Source organism: Camelina sativa, chromosome 20, assembly GCF_000633955.1.
Source record: "Camelina sativa cultivar DH55 chromosome 20, Cs, whole genome shotgun sequence".
Lineage (NCBI taxonomy): Eukaryota > Viridiplantae > Streptophyta > Magnoliopsida > Brassicales > Brassicaceae > Camelina > Camelina sativa.
Window position 1 is genome coordinate 4,749,801 of NC_025704.1, and position 18,674 is coordinate 4,768,474.

The 18,674-nt window shown below is 36.8% G+C and overlaps 2 protein-coding genes across 2 annotated transcripts; both read left to right on the forward strand.

Annotated features, from left to right (window-relative positions):
- LOC104769325 (synaptotagmin-4-like) lies at positions 1,553–4,620 on the forward strand. The gene is made up of 11 exons (XM_010493503.2): positions 1,553–1,951; positions 2,036–2,140; positions 2,228–2,278; positions 2,372–2,492; positions 2,595–2,722; positions 2,812–2,913; positions 3,001–3,075; positions 3,170–3,249; positions 3,345–3,495; positions 3,581–3,811; positions 3,892–4,620. The coding sequence occupies exons 1-11, from the start codon at positions 1,847–1,849 to the stop codon at positions 4,453–4,455; spliced, it is 1,713 nt and encodes a 570-aa protein (XP_010491805.1). The 5' UTR covers positions 1,553–1,846; the 3' UTR covers positions 4,456–4,620.
- LOC104769326 (probable sucrose-phosphate synthase 2) lies at positions 6,313–17,727 on the forward strand. Its single transcript, XM_010493504.1, has 15 exons — positions 6,313–6,694; positions 7,369–7,458; positions 7,632–7,876; positions 7,958–8,021; positions 8,110–8,631; positions 9,296–9,466; positions 9,582–9,686; positions 9,799–9,930; positions 10,026–10,202; positions 10,410–10,463; positions 10,543–10,605; positions 10,706–11,332; positions 16,603–16,881; positions 16,975–17,102; positions 17,214–17,727. The coding sequence occupies exons 1-15, from the start codon at positions 6,512–6,514 to the stop codon at positions 17,491–17,493; spliced, it is 3,120 nt and encodes a 1,039-aa protein (XP_010491806.1). The 5' UTR covers positions 6,313–6,511; the 3' UTR covers positions 17,494–17,727.

The window sequence follows — 18,674 nt, forward strand, 5'->3', positions numbered from 1 at the left end:
GTATAATATTAAGGGCTGTTATGAATCTTTCTAGATTCTTCGGGACGCAAATTTATGCGTTTCACATTCATATATCAAGAAAAATTGGGCATACAAGTAAGAGAATTTCATAGATTCGCTGGGACGAAAATTTATGCATTTCACATTCATATATATCGAGGAAAATATTAGGACACAAAAGTAAGTCTATATATAAATTATGGGTACCACATTATGAGTATAATAACCACAAGAAGGGATCGTGTTATTATGAGCACACAATTACGTATATACACTAAGTTTTCCTTACTCTTTTGGTCTTTATTTTTTCACAAATAGTGAAATATAGGCCAAAACATAACAACTGCATAGTTGAAGTTATGTATAACTAATAACAAAAATTGCTGATCATTAGTTTTGATAGATGAATACAACTGCAATTAAATTAGGTTTATGTCTAGTTAACGCCTATAAATTTGGTTACAACATTATTGCCTTTTCTTTTTGACGACGAAATAACCTTTTTCTGCAAACATATAAATGACAACACGTGATATATCATTATCAATTTCGGCCTAGTTCATAATTTAACTGATCATGAAGTTGCAGAAACTAATTGTTGAACGGTTCACTTACTATCAATATCATAACTAACGATACGTTACCTAATGCTAACCAAACAAAATTTCAACACATAATTTAATTAGTACAACCAACGTGTATATAGGCTATAGCATTGACTGATGAAATAACATCTCCTGTCGTTTCGTTTTAAGTTATCAGAACCAGTCATAAGATAATCTAACCACACCAAAAAAAAAAAAAAATCTATATTTTCTAATTCTAATTTTAAGCGCTATTTTTTTTAAAAAAGTTTCTTGTTTATTTTATATATATGCAATACGAAAAGAGTAACTTGTGATATTTTTAAAAATATAAATGAACCTCTACTCTATACATACATGGGGCCACAACACAAATGTATCATATTTTTATGTACAATTTGAAGAAATCAAAATAGAAATAACAACGTTCATTGTCAAATTGGAAGTTAGTATGAGATTCTGCGCCGGGAAAATAGAAGTTGAACTTAGTGTGTAATTGAATGCGAATAAAGTGATGTAAAAAACGAAAAAGTCAGAAAATTAAAAAGAGTTATTATGACAACAACATATTATTGCGTACGTCCATGAAATTGTCAAAGTGATCCTCCAAGGCCTTGACAACGACTCTCGATCTTTTACGTTTCCAAGTACACATTTTCAGTAATTAGATTTACCAGTTCATAAATCCCACAATTTTTACTTACATCTGCAAAAAAAAAGTTACACACTAATTCATCTTTTGTGGATTGGGCCGGCCTAGTAGAGCGAAATAAAATAGAAAAATACTGAAACTCAAACCGAATTATTTTGATTTGGTTTGGTTTGATTTTATTATTACGGTTCTTATGACAAACCAGAAAAAAAAAAGAAAACGACATTTGGAGCGAAATAAAACTAAGGTTGGTCTATATAAATTTAGTAATTTAATTAAATTAAAAAAAAAAAAAAAAGTTCCAGAAGCATGCAGAAGAAGAATGAAGAACAAGATTGAGACAATGAGATCAAACAGGATCAAAAATCAAAAGCAAAAGAACAAAAAAAAAAAGTGACAGAGGAATCTTGAAAAGCCCCAAAAAATCAATTGATTAGAGAATAATTAAGTGTGAAGCAATCTCATCTTTAAGCTTTATTGTCTGGTTGAATTACTAATTAATCTCGAAGGAGAGCACTCTCTGTTCCGATGAATGGATCTCATCATCATCTAAACTCAGCGTGTCTCTCGTTTTCCCCTGTTCGATCCTTGGATAAAAGTGGGAACAAACATGGGTTTCCTCTTTGGTTTGTTCATAGGAATCGCAGTTTCTTTCGGTTTGGTCGTCGCATTTGCACGCTATTCTAAACTTAGATCCACTCGTCGAGCTGATTTGGTAAAAATGATCATTTTTACCATGCATCATGTGTTTAATGTTTTCATCTGTGATTTAATGGTTTTGAGGAACAATGTTTTGTAGGCCAAGACCATTGCTGCATTTGCAAGAATGACAGTTCAAGATTCGAGAAAACTTCTCCCTGGAGAATTTTATCCTTCTTGGGTTGTGTTTTCTCAGAGACAGAAGTTGAGTTATTTCTAAATCTTTTTTTACTTCCCATTGTCTTTTTTCTCTTGTTGATATACTGATACTTGTTCTTGATTATAATTACAGTTAAATTGGCTTAATCTTGAACTTGAAAAGATCTGGCCTTATGTAAATGAGGTAACTTTTAAAGTAAATTTGTTTTTATCTTTTCTAATGTGCTGATGATATATTCACTAATACTTAGTTTGGTTTTGTTGGTTAATCTTGTAGGCAGCTTCTGAGCTGATTAAAAGCAGTGTGGAACCAGTTCTTGAACAGTATACACCAGCTATGTTAGCATCTCTTAAGTTCTCTAAATTCACTCTTGGGACTGTGGCTCCTCAGTTCACAGGTTTGGTTTTTGTTGATTCATTTAAATAAATAATCTAGTGAGGAACAAATAGCTCCAAAGCAGAGATAAGACCGTAGCTAGCAATGCTCAATACATTTTCAGGAGTATCTATCTTAGAAAGTGAAAGTGGACCTAATGGGATTACAATGGAACTTGAAATGCAATGGGACGGTAATCCAAAAATCGTGTTGGATATCAAAACCTTACTTGGCGTAGCTTTACCAATTGAGGTACTTTTACTAGTAATGTCATTATTATTATAAATTTTAGTATACATTTCTCTGTTCTTGAGCTTTCCGTGTTGTGTTTGTTTACATAGGTGAAAAATATAGGATTCACAGGTGTTTTCAGGTTGATATTCAAACCTCTTGTTGATGAGTTCCCTTGCTTTGGTGCACTTTCTTATTCACTGCGTGAGAAGGTAATATAGATGATGATCTTCATTACTTGTCATAATCTTTGCAAGTCTCATGTTTTAGTAATCTTCTTTTTTTTTTTTGGTGAGCAGAAAGGGCTAGATTTTACACTTAAAGTTATTGGTGGTGAATTAACATCAATTCCAGGGATATCAGATGCAATAGAAGTATGCCAAAAAAACAAAATTATGTTCTTATATTATTACAGTATAAATGTATCATATTATTATTAGTTGACAAATCCATTAACGTCTTTGACAGGAAACTATTCTGGACGCGATTGAAGACAGTATAACATGGCCCGTTAGGAAAATTATACCTATATTGCCAGGAGATTACAGGTTTTTTTTGCTTCTTTTGTACTACACCATTTCGATTTATAGTTATTGTGAAGACCATTTTATATATAGATAAATCTGAAATGTGTTTTGACAAGTGATCTGGAGCTGAGACCTGTTGGAAAATTGGATGTGAAGATTGTGCAAGCAAAGGACTTAGCTAACAAAGACATGATTGGAAAATCCGATCCTTACGCTGTTTTATTCATTCGCCCGTTGCGTGACAAAACTCAAAAGACCAAAACTATTGTAAGAAATTACCAAATCCCAATATCTTTTATCTTTTGCTAATTTGGATTGCGCGTATATATAACTATCTTTTAACGTCAATTAGAGTAACTCGTTGAATCCGATTTGGAATGAACATTTTGAGTTCGTTGTGGAAGATGTATCAACTCAACATTTGACAGTTAGAGTCTTTGACGACGAAGGAGTTGGATCTTCTCAGCTCATAGGGGCTGCTCAAGTACCGTTAAGTGAGCTCGTGCCCGGGAAGGTTAAAGATATTTGGTTGAAATTAGTCAAGGATTTAGTGATCCAAAGGGATAAAAAAAACCGTGGTCAGGTTAGTATATACTAGCTAGGTTGCATAAAGATCTCTGTTTATACTATATTAAAGATATGTACATATTTGTGGTGATATAGGTGCAGTTGGAGCTTCTATATTCTCCCTTAGGAAAAGAAGGCGGATTGAAGAACCCGTTTAACCATGACTACTCACTGACCATATTAGAGAAGGTACTTAAACCGGAAAGCGAGGATTCGGATGCTACGGATGTGATCAGAAAAGCGGCGAGCTCGAAGAAAAACGATGTGATAGTGAGAGGAGTGTTGTCTGTGACAGTGTTGGCTGCTGAGGACTTACCAGCTGTAGATTTAATGGGGAAAGCAGATCCGTTTGTGGTTATAACATTGAAGAAATCTGAAGCGAAATCCAAGACAAGGGTTGTACCGGACAGTTTGAATCCGGTATGGAACCAGACGTTTGATTTTGTAGTGGAAGATGCATTGCATGATCTGTTGATGCTTGAAGTATGGGACCATGACAAATTCGGGAAAGATAAGATAGGGAGAGTGATAATGACATTAACACGAGTGATGTTGGAAGGAGAGTATCAAGAGTGGTTTGAGTTAGACGGAGCTAAATCAGGAAAGCTGTGTGTCCATCTCAAATGGACTCCAAGGCTTAAGCTCAGAGACGCCTCTTGAGTCCTGATCATTCCTCGTTCTACTCTCTCAATTTAAGTGACACATTCCTTTACTTAAGTTTTTTTCTTCCTTTCTCTTTTGTTTTGTATATGCTGATCGTCATCGATGTTTGTTGTTATTCCTTCCTTGCCATAGAAGAATTCTATTTATAGACACCTTTTTTTTTCTATTCATATATAGTCTAAAAAAATGATATAAATAAATTTGGACTAAATAGACGTATTGGTTTGGTTTTGGGGATACTAAAATTTCTTTAAAATGGGACAATGAAAAATTACTTATCAAACAGAGCAAAATTATATAATTCTGTGACCAAAATATATCTGTTTTTACATTATAACAAAATCTGAAAAGCAAAAAAAGTGAATTTTACATTATAACAAAATCTGAAAAGCAAAAAAAGTGAATGGCCATGTTCGTTTTCTTGTCTCTGGATCCAGCGACAGCGATCAGCTACCAGCGACAGTATATATTGTTCGTTTGTCTGTCGCTAGCGACTGTAGCGACTGTATTATCAAAAAATTAAGTTTTATTATTTTTTTAAAAAAATATATGGTATTAAGTCGCAGCGACAGACAAACGAATAATTTAGCGACAGTTTCTAGCGACTGTAGCGACTGTCGCTAGAAACTGTCGCTAAATTATTCGTTTGTCTGTCGCTGCGACTTAATACCATATATTTTTTAAAAAAAATAATAAAACTTAATTTTTTGATAATTTATATTTTGATTTAAAAAAAAATTATATATAGTCATGAAAATAAATTAAAAACATATTTATATATTTTTAAATAATTAATTTGAATTTTATTTTTAATTTATTCATTTTAATATTGTTAAATTTACTTTGTTTATAACTGATTTTTTTAGAATTTTATTTAAATATATTCAAATTATTATTTTTATTTTATTTACTTAGATTTAGTTTAATTTTAATAACTATACGTAGTTATATTTTTATTTAATTAATTTTAATTTTGATCATATTTAATTTATCAATTTTTTTTTCTTGGTCGCTACGTTATTCGTTTGCCTGTCGCTGGATCCAGCGACTAGTTTCAGCGACTGATTGCTGATTGTTGGCGATAGTCGCTGAAAATTTTAACTGATACGGTCGCTGATCGCTAGCGATACTCGCTGCGACTGGTCGCTAAACTAACGACAGGTAAACGAACAACTTTCCGTCGCTGTTGCTGGCGACAGACAAACGAACAGGCCCAATAAAACCAAAAATATTTTTGTAAATATGTGTGCGAACGAGTGTTAATTTTGATAGCAAGAAAATTTAAGCTAAGGTAACAAATTTGAATATTTCTCCTGTTTTTTTTTTTGGGGTCTTGACTCTATCTATAATCTATAAGTTTCAAAATATCTGATTTTTAGGGGGTGTTACGTGAGCGATCATAACGTGGCATGGTCGTGGAGCAAAATTAAAAGTTTAAAACAAATAAAAGTGAAGAAGACCATACAGTTCAATGTAAAAATAATATCCGATCGTATAATATAAATAGAAGATTCTAATACTTGTCAAAGGAAACAAAAGAAAAGATTCTTTTAATTATATGCTTTATGCTGTTTCTCTAGATTGAGCCAAGTGTAACAAGACTCTTTCCGAATATTCAAATAAATAAATCGTTATGAGAATCTTCCAGTTCCTACTCTTTTTTCGTGACTCGTTACCAAATTTTGACACATCACTCCTTTTTACTTTATTTATTTTATTTTTCCTAATAAAGAAGTCAATTAAATTCACGTCTTTGACAATTAATTACAATAACATCAATAATTTAATCAGAAATCCAGGATTAATGATCTAATTAATGTAAGTTATAATAGTAGTAGTACTGTACTGCTTTAATAACCAAAGCGACGTTTACACAAATTCGCCAAAACAACCTCTTTCCCCCTCCTTCTCCTTCTCCTTCTCCTTCTTCTTCTTCTGTTGTGTGTATCATCATCATCATCATCATCTCGTTCCTTCTCCAGATTCACGAGAGATCTGTTTTTTTAATGTGTACTCGGGATCGTTGTTGAGAGCGAAGAATAGGAAAAAAAAAATGGTGGGAAACGACTGGGTGAATAGTTACCTAGAGGCGATCCTGGCAGCGGAACCAGGGATCGGCAATTCCAAATCGTCGCTTCTGTTAAGAGAGCGTGGTCATTTCAGTCCCACTCGTTATTTCGTCGAAGAGGTTATCACTGGCTTCGATGAGACTGATCTTCATCGTTCCTGGGTTCAGGTATATCTATATATTTATATACACCCCATTCGCTTCAGATTTCTCTGCGTTAATGTTTTTGATTTTGATTTGAAATCGTGGTTTTGATTTCNGGTGGTAACTAAGTAGTAGTAGTAGAAATTATCTTGCAGTCTTCATGGTTTGATACGTGGTGAAAACATGGAGCTTGGTAGGGATTCTGATACTGGTGGTCAGGTTATCTTCTACTTACAAGCATTTTGTTTGTTTTTTTGAGTTTTAGAAATTCACACTGTATAAAACGATTTCTGCACTCAGGTGAAGTATGTTGTGGAACTTGCAAGGGCATTGGGCTCAATGCCAGGAGTCTATCGTGTCGATTTGTTGACCAGACAGGTATCCGCACCAGATGTGGATTCCAGCTACTCTGAACCGTCTGAGATGTTAAATCCTTTAGACACAGATACAGAGCAGGAGCATGGAGAGAGTAGTGGTGCTTATATTATCCGTATACCTTTTGGTCCGAAAGATAAATACGTAGANGTCCCACTCGTTATTTCGTCGAAGAGGTTATCACTGGCTTCGATGAGACTGATCTTCATCGTTCCTGGGTTCAGGTATATCTATATATTTATATACACCCCATTCGCTTCAGATTTCTCTGCGTTAATGTTTTTGATTTTGATTTGAAATCGTGGTTTTGATTTCTTCTTTAGGCTGCTGCTACGAGGAGTCCGCAAGAGCGTAACACGAGGTTGGAGAATCTGTGTTGGAGGATCTGGAATTTGGCTCGTCAAAAGAAACAGGTTCGTGATTTCGTTTTTTAGGATCGGATCCAATGGATTTTGAAATAGGAAGCGTTTTACTGTATTGTAATGTTCACTTGATCGTTCGCTTCTAGCTAGCTGCTCTGTGTTCATCTGCTCTGAGTGAGTTAAATCGTTTGTGGTTGTGATTGTGAAATGTTGTTTTGATTTAGGTTGAAGGGAAGAATGCTAAGCGTGCAGCTAAACGTCAGCTCGAGCGTGAAAAAGCAAGGAGGGAAGTGACTGCTGATATGTCTGAAGATTTCTCTGAAGGAGAGAAGGCTGATTTGCCTGGTGAAATCCCTACTCCTAGTGATAGCAACACCAAAGGTAGAATGTCTCGGATTAGTTCTGTCGACGTTTTTGAGAATTGGTTTGCTCAACACACTGACAAAAAGCTTTACATCGTCTTAATAAGGTATACCTCATCATCACTTTGGGATAACTTTGTTTGTTTTCACATGGTGGTAAGTAAGTAATAGTAGAAATTGTCTTGCAGTCTTCATGGTTTGATACGTGGTGAAAACATGGAGCTTGGTCGTGATTCTGATACTGGTGGCCAGGTTATCTTCTACTTTCAACCATTTTGTTTGTTTTTTTGAGTTTTAGAATTTCTCAAATTCTCACTGTATAAACGATTTGTGTACTCAGGTGAAGTATGTTGTGGAACTTGCAAGGGCATTGGGCTCAATGCCAGGAGTCTATCGTGTTGATTTGTTGACCAGACAGGTATCCGCACCAGATGTGGATTCCAGCTACTCTGAACCGTCTGAGATGTTAAATCCTTTAGACACAGATACAGAGCAGGAGCATGGAGAGAGTAGTGGTGCTTATATTATCCGTATACCTTTTGGTCCGAAAGATAAATACGTACCAAAAGAGCTCCTCTGGCCTCATATCCCTGAATTTGTTGATAGGGCGCTTAGCCATGTTATGCAGATTTCCAAAGTTCTTGGTGAGCAAATTGGTGGGGGACAACAAGTGTGGCCTGTTTCTATTCATGGACACTATGCAGATGCTGGTGATTCTGCTGCTCTTCTATCTGGAGCTCTTAATGTACCAATGGTTTTTACTGGCCATTCTCTTGGTCGTGATAAGCTTGAGCAACTCCTGAAGCAAGGGAGGCCAAAAGAGGAAATAAATTCTAACTACAAGATAATGAGACGGATTGAGGCAGAGGAGNGTGAAAACATGGAGCTTGGTCGTGATTCTGATACTGGTGGCCAGGTTATCTTCTACTTTCAACCATTTTGTTTGTTTTTTTGAGTTTTAGAATTTCTCAAATTCTCACTGTATAAACGATTTGTGTACTCAGGTGAAGTATGTTGTGGAACTTGCAAGGGCATTGGGCTCAATGCCAGGAGTCTATCGTGTTGATTTGTTGACCAGACAGGTATCCGCACCAGATGTGGATTCCAGCTACTCTGAACCGTCTGAGATGTTAAATCCTTTAGACACAGATACAGAGCAGGAGCATGGAGAGAGTAGTGGTGCTTATATTATCCGTATACCTTTTGGTCCGAAAGATAAATACGTAGAAAAAGAGCTCCTCTGGCCTCATATCCCTGAATTTGTTGATAGGGCGCTTAGCCATGTTATGCAGATTTCCAAAGTTCTTGGTGAGCAAATTGGTGGGGGACAACAAGTGTGGCCTGTTTCTATTCATGGACACTATGCAGATGCTGGTGATTCTGCTGCTCTTCTATCTGGAGCTCTTAATGTACCAATGGTTTTTACTGGCCATTCTCTTGGTCGTGATAAGCTTGAGCAACTCCTGAAGCAAGGGAGGCCAAAAGAGGAAATAAATTCTAACTACAAGATAATGAGACGGATTGAGGCAGAGGAGCTATGTCTTGATGCTTCTGAGATTATCATAACTAGTACAAGGCAAGAGATAGAAGAGCAATGGCGCCTGTATGATGGTTTTGATCCGGTTTTGGAGCGTAAACTCAGAGCAAGGATGAAAAGGGGTGTGAGCTGTCTAGGCAGATTTATGCCTCGCATGGTTGTAAGTACCATCTCTGTCCTCTCTGATCCTCTATGTTCCTCTTCCCGAGTCAAACGTGAAAAGGGTTTTATTTATTTTATCATGACTCATGAGTAGCCTCTTCGTCTCATTCTAGGTAATTCCTCCAGGAATGGAATTTCATCACATTGTACCACATGATGTGGATGCAGATGGAGATGATGAAAATCCACAATCTGCTGATCCACCAATTTGGTCTGAGGTTAGCATATCTTCAATCATAGTTTTTTTTTTTTCCTTCAAGGTTTTACATCTTCTATATATGTTTTACTGGTTCCTTCTACATTTACTGCAAAAACTTTTCACTTGGGCAGATTATGCGCTTCTTTTCTAACCCGCGCAAGCCTATGATACTCGCTCTTGCTCGGCCAGACCCTAAAAAGAACTTGGTTACTTTAGTCAAAGCCTTTGGAGAATGCCGTCCATTACGGGAACTTGCTAACCTTGTAAGACTTGTAATTAGTTAATCATGGTCTCCAACTAATTTTCTAGAAGTGTTTTTCACAATTTTCATTCCTTCTTTCACTACCTTTGATTGCAGACATTGATAATGGGAAATAGAAATGATATTGATGAGTTGTCCACCACGAATGCCTCTGTGCTGCTCTCAATTCTGAAGCTAATCGACAAGTACGACTTATATGGTCAAGTGGCAATGCCTAAGCATCACCAACAATCAGATGTGCCTGAAATTTACCGTTTGGCAGCCAAAACAAAGGTAATTGTCTAACATTTTTACTTTTCTCATCCTTTTCAAATGGTTACAGGAAATTGTGAATTGACTTTCCCAAATTATCTGCAGTGAATTCAGTGATCAATAATTGTTCCCATACACAAGATATTATTAACCTGTGTTTTGCCGTCTCTGTGAATCAGTTTAGTTCCTTGCATTGTTTATCTATCTTATCTCAAACCCTTTTTTCAGGGAGTATTTATAAATCCAGCGTTCATCGAACCATTTGGACTGACTCTAATCGAGGTATTTTATCATTTTTATCTCTTTAGTGCTCTATTCATTACAGGGTATCTTATTAATTAACGGGCACTGTATCTAATAGGCGGGAGCTCATGGGCTGCCCACTGTTGCAACAATAAATGGAGGACCTGTTGATATTCATCGGGTTTGTCGCTTTCCATATTTCAAAATAAATATTTTCACTATACAGCACTGTACAATCAACGCAGAGCAAGCTATAGCTGATATTTGCTACTACCTTGCAGGTTCTTGACAATGGTCTTCTAGTTGACCCTCATAATCAGCAAGCTATAGCTGATGCTCTGCTGAAACTAGTTTCAGACAAACAGCTATGGGGAAGATGCAGACAAAACGGCCTTAAAAACATCCACCTATTTTCGTGGCCAGAGCATTGCAAAACGTATTTAGCTCGGATAGCTTCGTGCAAGCAAAGACATCCTAAATGGCAGAGAGTTGAGTTTGAGAACTCAGACCCTGATTCACCCAGCGACTCTCTTAGAGATATACATGACATCTCCTTGAATCTAAAACTTTCCTTAGATGGCGAAAAGGGTGGAAGTAACAGTGGTGTCGATACTAACTTAGATGCTGAAGACAGCGCTGCTGAACGAAAAGCTGAGGTGGAGAAAGCTGTTTCAACCTTGGCACAAAAGAGCAAATCAGTGGAGAAAGTTGATTCCAAGATGCCGACCTTGAAAAGAAGGAAACATATCTTTGTCATTTCTGTGGACTGCGGCACAACCTCAGATCTTCTTGCAGTGGTGAAAACAGTTATTGATGCTGCAGGAAAAGGCGGCTCAATAGGATTCATACTCTCAACCTCAATGACTATATCTGAGACTCACACAACATTGCTTTCTGGAGGGTTGAAACTGTTGAGAAATTAATCGGTTTAATATTGGGTTAAAGTATAATTGGTATCTTGTAAATACACAATTTATAAATTAACCACAAATATATAAGCCAACTAAATAAAACACTCTTATATTTATTTGTAAATCACTCACAATACAAAGTTTATAACTTATAGTAAAAACACTCAAATCTCACACCACTCGTTATTTTTCCAAACCTCACACACTCTCTTATTTATATGTTGCTTAGTATTGCAACTTCTCTTTATTATATTGGATGCTATGGGATGATTTGCTCTCGCTTGATCTCTCTCTATTTATAGGAAGCTTGCAGCCCACTTTTGTTGACAAACATAACAACCACCACTTCTTATTTCAACAATAGAAGCACCGTCCTATTTAATTACCTTCTCTTTTTGACTTTCAGTAAATCTTTGTAGCACATGTGAAAGTGATGATGAATTACTTTTAACACTCCCCCTCATTATCAACTTTCCTTGTGCGTGTAGTCATTCCAAGTAACATTCGAAATCCGATAACCTTAGATGCAGATAAGCTTTTTGTAAAGATGTCTGCAACCTGATCTTGTGTCTTGATTGGTTTCATGACAATATCTCCTTGAAGTACCTTTTCTCGCAAGAAATGATAATGTACCTCCACATGTTTTGTTCGAGCATGAAAAACAGGATTTTCGGCTAAACGAACTGCTGACAGGTTGTCACAGTGTAATGGAACTCCATCTTCTATCGGTTGGTTTAAATCTTTCATGAGTTGAGTCAACCAAGCACATTCTTGTGTTGCCATTGCTCCTGCTCTATATTCTGCTTCTGTGGTTGAAAGAGAAACGGTAGGTTGTCTCTTACTGCACCATGATATAGCTCCAGAACCAAGGTTAAATACATATCCAGTAGTTGACCTCCGAGTGTCATGATCTCCAGCATAGTCAGCATCGCAATAACCATTGAGCTTACTTTGTACTCCTTTCTTGTAAAGGAGTCCCCAATCAATCGTGCCTTTGATATATCTCAAGATTCTTTTAACTGCTTCAAGGTGTGGTTTCTTCGGTTTCTGCATGAACCTGCTAACAACGCCTACAGCGAAAGTTATGTCGGGTCTAGAAAGAGTAAGATAGATAAGACTACCTACGATTTGTCGATACATTGTTGTATCATCCAAGTCTTTTCCATCATAGGCACACAACTTCAAATTTGGCTCCATTGGTGTAGTGATTGGTTTACACTCAGCTAACCCAAACTTCTGAATGAGATCTCTTGCATATTTCTGTTGACCAAGAAATATGCCGTCTTTTGTTCTTTCAACTTCCAATCCTAGGAAGTGATTTAATTCACCAAGTTCTTTCATTTGAAATCGAACAAACAAGTTTTCCCTTGTCCTTTGAATCTCGCCCGTGTCATCTCCGGTGATGATTATATCATCGACATATACAAGAATAATTGATAATTTTTCTCCTTGAATCTTCACGAACAGACTCGAATCTGATGGGGCAACATGATAACCACTTTGGACTAAAAACTCCGCAATCTTCCCGTACCATGCTCTAGGCGCCTGCTTTAAACCATACAAAGCCTTCTTTAATTTGCACACATACTCTGGTTTTTCGTGATTTACGAATCCTTGGGGTTGATCAATATAAATTTCACGATCAAGTTCTCCATTTAGAAAAGCGTTCTTCACATCCATCTGCCATAAATTCCATGACTTACTTGCGGCTAGTGCTAGTAGCACACGAACTGTGGTTATCTTTGCCACTGGACTAAATGTCTCATCATAGTCTATACCATACTCTTGAGAAAATCCACGTACAACTAATCGGGCCTTGTATCGTTCGATTGTACCGTCTGGAAGAGTTTTCAGCTTGTAAACCCATTTGCAGGATATTGGTTTAACACCTTCCGGTTTAGGCACTAAATTCCAAGTTTGATTTTGTTTTAGTGCCAAAATTTCTTCTTCCATAGCTTTTCTCCATTCTGGATTCCTTGACGCTTCTTCGAATGTAGTTGGCTCTTTAACTTCAGCATACGCAGCATTTATGTACTTTGGATTTTTACGTCTTTCTCTTATAGACCTTCGTAGTTGAGGTTGTACTGGCTCCACTTGTTGTTCTTCTTGTTGAGTGGTCTCCACTTCATTTGGTGTTTCATGAACACCTGTTTTCCAAGGGCTTCTTGACTTGGATCCAACGTTCGATTGAGGTGACGGTAACTGTTCTTCTGTGTCTTCATTGCCAGGAGACGATTCTAGTTGTAACTTCGTTTGTAATTTTTCTTGCAACTCATGCGTATCTGGTAAAGCTACCTTGTTTGCCCACCACGAAGATGCCTCATCGAATACAACATTTCGTGAGACATATATCTTGTTTGTATTGGGATCACAACATCTCCAGCCTTTCTTTTGTTCGTCGTATCCCACAAAAATGCAGCGAATGGCCTTCTTGTCAAATTTACTGCGATCTTCATCGGCAATAAAAACATAGCACACACATCCAAATACTCGAAAGTAACTGACCGTTGGTTTCACATCATATAACTTCTGAAATGGTGAAACAAACTCCAATCTTGGTTGTGGCAGCCTATTGGTGATATAAACACCCGTCTTCATGCATTCTGCCCAAAATCTTGTATCAACGTTCTTAGCGTGCAGAAGACTTCGACAAATTTCTGCGAGGTGGCGATTCTTTCTTTCGGCTACTCCATTTTGTTGTGGAGTTTTTGCACAAGTGAGTTGTCTCCGAATATTAACCTCCTTAAGGTAGTTGTTAAACTCGTTTGAAGTGTATTCTCCTCCATTATCAGTGCGTAGGCACTTGATCGTTTTACCGAGCTCACGTTCTACTGTGGTCTTGAATTCTTTAAATTTTTCTAAAGCCTCATCTTTATGCTTTAGAAAATAAACCCATACGTATCTTGAAAAATCATCAATAAAGGTTATCAAATATTGATAACCACGTGTTGATGGTTGTTTGATTTTTCCCAGCAAATCTGAATGAACCAGCTCCAACGGCTCCTTAGCTTTAAAATTTGAATCCTTGTAAGGCAATTGATGTGCCTTACCATATTGGCATCCTGCGCACACAATCTCATGGTTCATCTCAAGTTGTGGGAGTCCCTTCAACATCGACTTCTGCATCATAATCTTTAATTTGCTGTAATTGACATGTCCGAGTCGTGCATGCCACAAGTCGCCAGTGTCACTTCTCCTCGTTTTTTCAACATAGGCTTCTTCTGCTGACATCACATAAATAGCCCTCATTTTTGGTCCTTCTATGAACGGTGTGCCAATAATTTTTAATTCTCGATACACCTTCACATCTTCTGGACCAAACAGTACGTAGTTGCCTGCACTTGTGAGTTGGGGTACGGATAACAGGTTCTTCTTCATTCCTGGGACATGGTAAACATTTCGAAGTTGAATTTCTTCATGTCCATTCTTTTGTGGTAGATTTGTCTCACCAACATGGGCTATTGGCAATTGTGTGTTATCAGCTGTTATAATAACACGATCTCCATTGTATTTTGTGATGTTCACTAATTTTGACACATCTCCTGTCATATGATTTGAACACCCAGAGTCAACGATCCAATCATTTTTGTAGTCGACTGAGTGATCGCATACAGCGGTGAGTGCAAATTCTTTTATTGAGTCTTCCTCTCTTCCATCATCAAGATCCACTTCCTCCGCAAAGAAAGAAGTTTCAAACTCCCAATCTTCTTCTCCATGTCCTTCATTCTTTGAACTTGTGGCAGCATTTCCTTCAACTTTCTTTGACCAACAATTTCTTGCATAATGTCCCTTCTTGCCACAATGGTAACATGCATCACTTTCATTATTATTTTGTTGCCATCGATTCTGACCACCTTGATTATTTTGAGCTCCTCGAGCTCCCCCTGATTGGAAACTTCTCTCATGGTTTCCTTGAGCATCTCGTTCTTGTCCGTTGAATCTCCCGGTACCACGTCCGCGTCCTCGACCGCGACCTCGACCACGTCCTCGACCACGACCATAACCATAACCTTGGTCATTTCTCTTATTGGTGAATAAAGCTGTCTCTTCACCATTGGTTGGTCGGCTAAGTGTGGGTTTATCTAGATCCTCCTCATTCATTAGCAAATTCTCTAGATCTGCTAAAGTTGGCTCGGTAGCCCAGCCCCGAGTTGCCGTAATAATACTCTTGTATTCTGGCTTCAGACCATGAATGATAATTCTTTTCATTCTTGTCTGAGTAATAGAATTTTCAGGATCTAGTTTAGAAATCTCATCACAAAGAGACTTCACTTTTGAAAAATATTGACTCACGGTCATATTCTTCTGGGAGATAGACAAAAGCTCATTCTCAAGCCTTTGTAATTTTGCGTCATTCTTCTTCGCAAAGATTGCCGTCAATATGTCCCAAGCTTCTTTTGGTGTTCGGGCATCTTTAATCCGTTGTAGAAAATCTTCTTCTACAGCCACGGTTAAAGCATACATGGCTTTACCAGCCTTGACCTTCCACTTCTTTAAGGCGTCATGATCACTCGTTGGTCTTTGAGGTGCAGCATCTTGTCGTACCGGTGTTGAGGTTGAGGTGTCGGAAGTTGTATCTGTGCTTCTTGCTTCTCTTGGTGGTGTCGTCTCAGCTCCGTTAACGATATCCCATAAATCTTGTCCGAGCAAATAAAACTTCATGCGAGTACTCCATGACCCATAATTGTTGTTATTGAGCTTCTCAATAGAGGTAGTAAAATCCGTCATGATTTTACCAAAAGCTTCCAAATAACAACTAAACAAATATATATTAGAGTTGGTCGGATCGACTTCGCTCTGATACCAAATGTTGAGAAATTAATCGGTTTAATATTGGGTTAAAGTATAATTGGTATCTTGTAAATACACAATTTATAAATTAACCACAAATATATAAGCCAACTAAATAAAACACTCTTATATTTATTTGTAAATCACTCACAATACAAAGTTTATAACTTATAGTAAAAACACTCAAATCTCACACCACTCGTTATTTTTCCAAACCTCACACACTCTCTTATTTATATGTTGCTTAGTATTGCAACTTCTCTTTATTATATTGGATGCTATGGGATGATTTGCTCTCGCTTGATCTCTCTCTATTTATAGGAAGCTTGCAGCCCACTTTTGTTGACAAACATAACAACCACCACTTCTTATTTCAACAATAGAAGCACCGTCCTATTTAATTACCTTCTCTTTTTGACTTTCAGTAAATCTTTGTAGCACATGTGAAAGTGATGATGAATTACTTTTAACAGAAACCACAAGACTTTGATGCTGTTATCTGCAACAGTGGAAGTGGACTCTACTTCACTACCTCTGCTTCTGAGGATAAAAACGCTCTTCCTTATACACTCGATGCAGATTACCATTCCCATATAGAGTTCCGCTGGGGTGGAGAGAGTTTGAGGAAGACTTTGATCCGCTGGATTAGTTCTGTTCAAGAGAAGAAAAAGGCGAAGCAAGGAGAGATTTTAGTTGAAGATGAGTCTTCTTCTACCAACTATTGCTTATCCTTCAAAGTGAAAGATCCTGCTTCGGTAAATACACCCTCAGCCTATAGTCTTTTGCTCGTCCTGAAACATTTATTTTCGGTTTTTTTTATCTTAACTTCGATCATTCAATCTCTGCAGATTCCTCCAATGAAAGAGCTGAGGAAATTGATGAGAATTCAAGCATTACGCTGCAATGTAGTTTACTGCCAAAACGGAGCTCGGCTCAATGTAATCCCTGTTCTTGCTTCACGATCGCAGGCCCTTCGGTAAGTTTTGATCATAAACAGCCATTATATCGACACATCAATAAGTGTCACTATCTTGGATTTGAAACCTTGAATTGGGATTAGAGTTCACATATCTTCCTCTGTTTTCAGGTATTTGCTAGTGCGATGGGGCATTGACTTATCAAACATGGTGGTGTTCGTGGGAGGTTCAGGTGACACAGATTATGAAGGCTTGCTTGGAGGAATTCACAAAACAGTGATACTAAAAGGCCTAGCCAGTGACTTGCGTGAGCTACACGGGAACCGAAGCTACCCAATGGAGGATGTGACTCCACTGAACAGTCCCAATATCGTTGAAGCTGAAAAATGTGGTTGTGACGCCATTAAGGCCTCTCTAGTGAAGCTTGGGATCAGTCTCCCCAAGTCCTGAGGCTGTTTTTTTTTACTTAATAAAAGAAGTTTTTGTTGAACAATATGCGATGATGGCGAATTGATAGTCATAACGAACAACAAAGTACAGTATACCACTAAGATTGTCACCAAGTACAAATTTGCGTACTTGACTTTTTGTGGTGAAATAATCTTTTACCTTTGGTTTTTTTTTTTTTGGAGGCAAAGATTGAAATAACCTTTGTATAATCGAAATCTTATGCAGTAAATAATCTCTAGGGGGTGTATTAAACTTTACATTTTAATTGATTTGTGTAAGATTCATAAATCCTATAATTTTAAAAAGTCTTCTGAAATTCACTGTTATTGAATTAATGATTTAAAAATCTATCTTAAAATCCACTGTTATTCAAAACAGTTTGTAGATTTGGATTTTAATAGAGAATTTGTTTAGTTAAAAATATAGAAATACAAATCTACAAATTGTTTTGAATTTAAAATTTTTTTACAACAAATAACATCAACTTTCCTAAAATCATCAAAATTATTTAAAATCTCATCAAAACTAAAATAACAAAAAGCTAAAAGGTATGCGATGAATGATGATGATGGAAGTCGCTAAAGTAGTTTACCTTTTCGCTTTTCTCTTCTGTAGACTTGCTTGTGGCTTGTCTCTTCCTAAACAAAGTACTTTGTAAATTTCAAAATTTTCCTATATATGAAGTACTTTAATATTTTATACGTTTCCGACTCATGCTGTCTCAGTCTGAACTCTGAAGATTAAAATCGTATATTCTTTATTCAAAAAAAAAAAAAAAATCGTATATCCTCCGTATAAAAACGTAAAAATCTTCTAGCTAATAGAATCTCGAGTTTAAAACGTGGGCTGCCCAAATTATCTTGAACATTTATTAACAACATAAGATTGAGCTAAACGTAAATCCATCTTTTCCTTTTTCTCGATTATATTATCTTTGGATAATCGTAACAGAAATTTAAGCCAATCTAGAATGGAAAATAAAAAGGAAAAAGAAAATTATTAAGAAACCAAACCAAATCCAACCTAAACCGTATCAAAAACAAACCGCACGAGAGTCATGTATAAATTAATTATATTACGTTGACCGAAACATAAAAAAAAAAAAAAAAAATTATTTTGTAAACTTAATCCAAAAAAAATCTGAAAACCGGATTAGTCGGCCAAAGAATAACACACATATA

What these genes read in the sequence shown, in the direction of transcription:
- LOC104769326 (XM_010493504.1), top strand. Translation starts at nt 6,512, where the DNA reads ATGGTGGGAAACGACTGGGTGAATAGTTACCTAGAGGCGATCCTGGCA. An exon ending in ATTCTGATACTGGTGGCCAG is followed by an intron (nt 8,022 to 8,109) that starts GTTATCTTCTAC and finishes TTGTGTACTCAG; the next exon opens with GTGAAGTATGTTGTGGAACT. An exon ending in AAGTGAAAGATCCTGCTTCG is followed by an intron (nt 16,882 to 16,974) that starts GTAAATACACCC and finishes CAATCTCTGCAG; the next exon opens with ATTCCTCCAATGAAAGAGCT.
- LOC104769325 (XM_010493503.2), top strand. Translation starts at nt 1,847, where the DNA reads ATGGGTTTCCTCTTTGGTTTGTTCATAGGAATCGCAGTTTCTTTCGGT. An exon ending in TCTGGCCTTATGTAAATGAG is followed by an intron (nt 2,279 to 2,371) that starts GTAACTTTTAAA and finishes TTAATCTTGTAG; the next exon opens with GCAGCTTCTGAGCTGATTAA. An exon ending in GCGTAGCTTTACCAATTGAG is followed by an intron (nt 2,723 to 2,811) that starts GTACTTTTACTA and finishes TTGTTTACATAG; the next exon opens with GTGAAAAATATAGGATTCAC.